General features: G+C 56.5%; 1 protein-coding gene across 1 annotated transcript; it reads right to left on the bottom strand.

Annotated features, from left to right (window-relative positions):
- Nucleotides 1-701: 701 nt before the first annotated feature.
- On the bottom strand, nt 702-2,848 carry KAZN (kazrin, periplakin interacting protein; the record flags this gene model as incomplete). The annotated part of the gene is made up of 6 exons (XM_009876089.1): nt 702-752; nt 1,047-1,177; nt 1,375-1,564; nt 1,909-2,079; nt 2,503-2,639; nt 2,795-2,848. Coding segments are annotated over 6 exons (734 nt in total), but the record flags the coding sequence as incomplete, so codon positions are not given.
- Between the last annotated feature and the right edge of the window lie 1,055 nt (nt 2,849-3,903).

Below are 3,903 nucleotides of genomic sequence, written 5' to 3'. Positions count from 1 at the left end.
CTTTCCCAGGTGCAAAACTCTGCACTTGCCCAGGCTGGATTTCACAAGATTTCTCCCTGCTCAGCTCTCCAGCCTGTCCAGGTCTCTCTGAATGGCAGCACAGCCTGTTGGGGTGTCAGCCACTCCTCCCAGTTCTGTGTTATCAGCAAACTTGCTGATACGTGTGGTGGAATTGGCAGTGGGATTGGGGACCGTCCCCACACTTTGGGACTTTGGGCTTCTTAATTCAACTCATTCAGGGTTTCAGCCCCAGGAAGGTAAGGTCAGAGGAAGGGTCTGTCCCCAGCCTGGGACCTTTTAGGGTCAAATACTGAAGAATAACCTGACCTTGGATGTGTCTTACAAACACCAAGACCATCACAGGTCCTGAGCACTGCAACTGCCCGTAGCACTGCCTGGATTTTGGGGTAAACGGTGGAAAACTCAGACATCCTAAATTTACAGCTTGGGATGGCTTGGAGACATTCAAATCCTGCCTGGATGCATTCCTGTGGGACCTGCTCTGGGTGACCCTGCTCTGGCAGGGGGTTGCACTAGATGATCTCTAGAGGTCCCTTCCAAGCCCTAGCACTCTGTGATTCTGTGATTCCATTTTTTACTGTTAAAACCCCAAACCAGTGACCCTCAGTGCCCCCTCAAAGTACTTGCCAGCACAGGACCGGCTCTCGCAAACAGGGTTTAAAAGTGACTTTGTGTCTCACCTGTACGATAGGGTTGTGCAAGTTCTTCTGTACCGGTCCAGGACTGTCCCCCTGCAGCAGAAGGAGACAGATTCAACTGAATCAGCCCAGGATACTCCTTCTTTCTCCCCCTCTTCACCCCCAGCAAAAAGCAGCTTGTTCTGGCAGATGAATTGCTGTGGGGCTGGGATAAACCCCCAGGAAAGCAGCTCTCCAGGTCAGCAAATCTCCCACCTGCACCTCGCCCCACACTCAGCAATGTTTTGGGATCCCTGCAACATCCCCAGAGCCTGTCTCCCCAGTGAGACCCCCCACAGCTGGGAAGCAAACCCCCTCGCCTCCCTTCGCAATCCCGTAGTGCCTCACGTTGCAGAGCGAGTGCGTTCGATGCCGGGGCGAGTTGATGTCGCTCGGTGTGGACGACCGGTCGCCCTCGGCCGCCGAGGCGTCGGAAATGATGGACGGCTGCCGGGAATGGCAGGGACTCACTCTGACCGCTGCAAAGCAGAGGCGGGGGCACCGGGGAGTTAGCATCACGTCAGCAAACCCGACCCCAACACAAAGCGCTTCCGAAAAAATCTCTGGTTTTGGGGTGTTTTGCCCAATTTTTTTCTCTATGGGGGAACAAAGCAGCTCCCCAAAGTGGATTTGGCCCCCCATCCTGCTCTGGAGGGGACGAGGAGGAGGTGCTTACCTTGCCGGTCCGCTGAGTGCTGGGGGTGGGAGTGGTAGAGGGTCTGCTGGCTCTGCCGGATGGCGGCCGTCAGCGGGAGGTCGGCCTGCAGCACCCACTCCTGGTTGCCGTTCAGCACCGTCTCCCCCGGCATGGCCAAGGAATGGCGCTTGGGGACATCCTTGGTCAGCGTGGCGAGGGACTGCTTGGCCTGGGGAGGGACAGGAGGGTGGGGAGAAAAACCACTGGAACATCTCCGGGAGCAGCAGAAGTATCAGCAAGACTCTGCCCCAAACCCATCCTTCCCTTGGCTAGTAAACATGCAAAATTGTGTTGTTCTGCTCTGAGGAGCTCCTCTTCAGTGACTTGTGCTCTTTTTCCTGCCAGTATTGCAAGAATGCAACCACCGCAGCCAACGCTTAAATGCAATATTGCAATAAATACTGAACTTTGGCAAATCCCGCCAGGCTGTTTCAAGCACTCGAGCTGCTGAGCCAAGCGGTGCAGGGTCCCCCCCGGCCTCTCGAGCTGCACCCGCTGCCTCATCGAGCTCACCATGGCCAGCTCAGCCTCCAGCTCCTTCATGCGGTTGTCCTTCAGGTCGATCTGGGAGCGGAGGGCGCTGGCATGGTCCGTCGCCTCCTTGGCTTGGCGCCGCAGCTCCCACTTCTCCCGCTCCAGGAGGTCCTTCTCCTTCGCCAGGGCTTTCACCGCATCCTCACTCTCCTGCCAGGGCGGGCGTCAATGAGGAGAAACCCACGCGCTGCTACAGACCCCTTTCCTCTCCCACCACCCCCTCAGGGACCATCCGGCCACTGCTGTGCCAAAGCGGCACCTTTGGATGTCACGAGAACCCTGTGCCAGCAGAGACGGCAGCAGGATGCAGCTGGTCCCCTGAAAAGGGATGTCCACTGTGCATCTGGTTAAAATTACATTGAATTTCCCCGGTCTGACTCGCTGGCCTGATCTTTTCTCCACATTTATCCATCCTCAACCCACTGCTGTCCACCCCTTGCAAGTCCACCCAGTTGCCAGATGCCAGCCAGGGCTCTGGTGGGTTTTTGCGGGATGGCAAATTGGGTTTGGTGCTTATGCCACCACCAGTGCCCCTCATGGCACGAGACCAGGGCACTGGGTTCCTGCACTCACTTTCCTGTGCTGCTCGTAGTTCCTGATGAAGTCGCGGAGCTGCTCCTCGCGGCTCTCCAGCGTGGCGTACAGCTGCTGCATCTGGCTCACCAGGTCCGTCTTCTCAGCCTTCAAGCGCTTGCGGTCGGCTTTCATGGCTGCAGGAGAGATGGCACACGCCCCCTTGCCTCCATTTCTTTCATTTTTCCCAGGAAAAAGTCCAAAAATTACAACCCCAGGGGCTGGGCTGGGAGCAGATGCCCAATTCACACCCATGCTGCATTCCCTGCGTGGACCCAGCCCCCCAAAACACCCAGCGCATCTCTGCTGCGGCTCCTGTCGTCGCCTCCACGAGGCAGCTCGGCCTCTGGAACAGGAGATTCAGGAGCAACACCACTGCCACGGCCTCTGAGCGCGGGCGGGAAGACCTACTGCTCCCTTTCGAGGATAAATAAACCAGGAATGTTTTATTTTTAGCAGCCGGGCAGATTCCTGCAGCGCTCCCACATCCCAATGATGCTGTGCAGGGACAACGGGACGCCTGCTGCGATGCGGCTGTTTCGCCAGCCCTGAGGTGAAATCACACCAGCGAGGGATGCTCACTGCCTGCTGACATGGGCACAGCTCGCTGGAAGTGCGGTAAAACCAGGGAGAATTACTCAAATACCACGTAGGACAAGGAACTTGAGTAATCTCTGCACGTTAAGTGCTTTGCCCAGCCTCGAACGTGGTCCTGGGCAGCGCTGGAGATACGCCCTGCGGCTCCCTGCCGCAGATATACGCCACCAAAACAACACCCGATTTAGAAATCAGAGTACAAACACTGCTTTTCCTTTTTTTTAGCAAAGTCTTTGTATGCTTGTCCACCCCCAGGAAGCCCTGTTGTCAAGGGAGTGGGATGGTATGAAACCCCCTCTGCCCCTCCAACCCTCCCCGCAAGCAGCCAAGCCTTGCAAGTCATCCCTCTGAAAAAAATCCTAAAATCCACCAGAAAACCCAGCCCTGAAGCCACCAAGAGCTGCGTGCAGGATAAAAGCCACTAGAAGATGCTGCAGCACCACGAGTGGGACCTGTCTCTGCTTCCCACCCTCCCACGGCCGGTGCCCCCCAGCCGCTCCGGTACCCACTCCACAAAAGCCTTTCCACAAAAGCCTTTCCACTTGTGTGCGCGCAGGGACGGCATTAGCATGAGAAACACACTGCAGCCCGCGGGCAGAATCATCTAATCGTAAGGTGTCACCCAGCACCACATACAGCGTAACAGCTCCTAAATCAAATTAAAACCCAGATAAAACCCCAACAAACCAGCTAAGAAATGCCTCAACGATTCGTGCTGCTCCGTGACAGGCAGCACTTGGAATTTTTTCCTTGCCCACAACTCGACTCCTCCCGCGACATCTCAGCCCATTCCGGTGCTAGGAC

This window comes from Apaloderma vittatum, unplaced genomic scaffold (genome assembly GCF_000703405.1).
Source record: "Apaloderma vittatum isolate BGI_N311 unplaced genomic scaffold, ASM70340v1 scaffold28829, whole genome shotgun sequence".
NCBI classification, from domain to species: Eukaryota; Metazoa; Chordata; class Aves; order Trogoniformes; family Trogonidae; genus Apaloderma; species Apaloderma vittatum.
The sequence above is the reverse complement of the archived record's forward strand: the minus strand, read 5'-3'. Positions and strand labels throughout refer to the sequence as shown.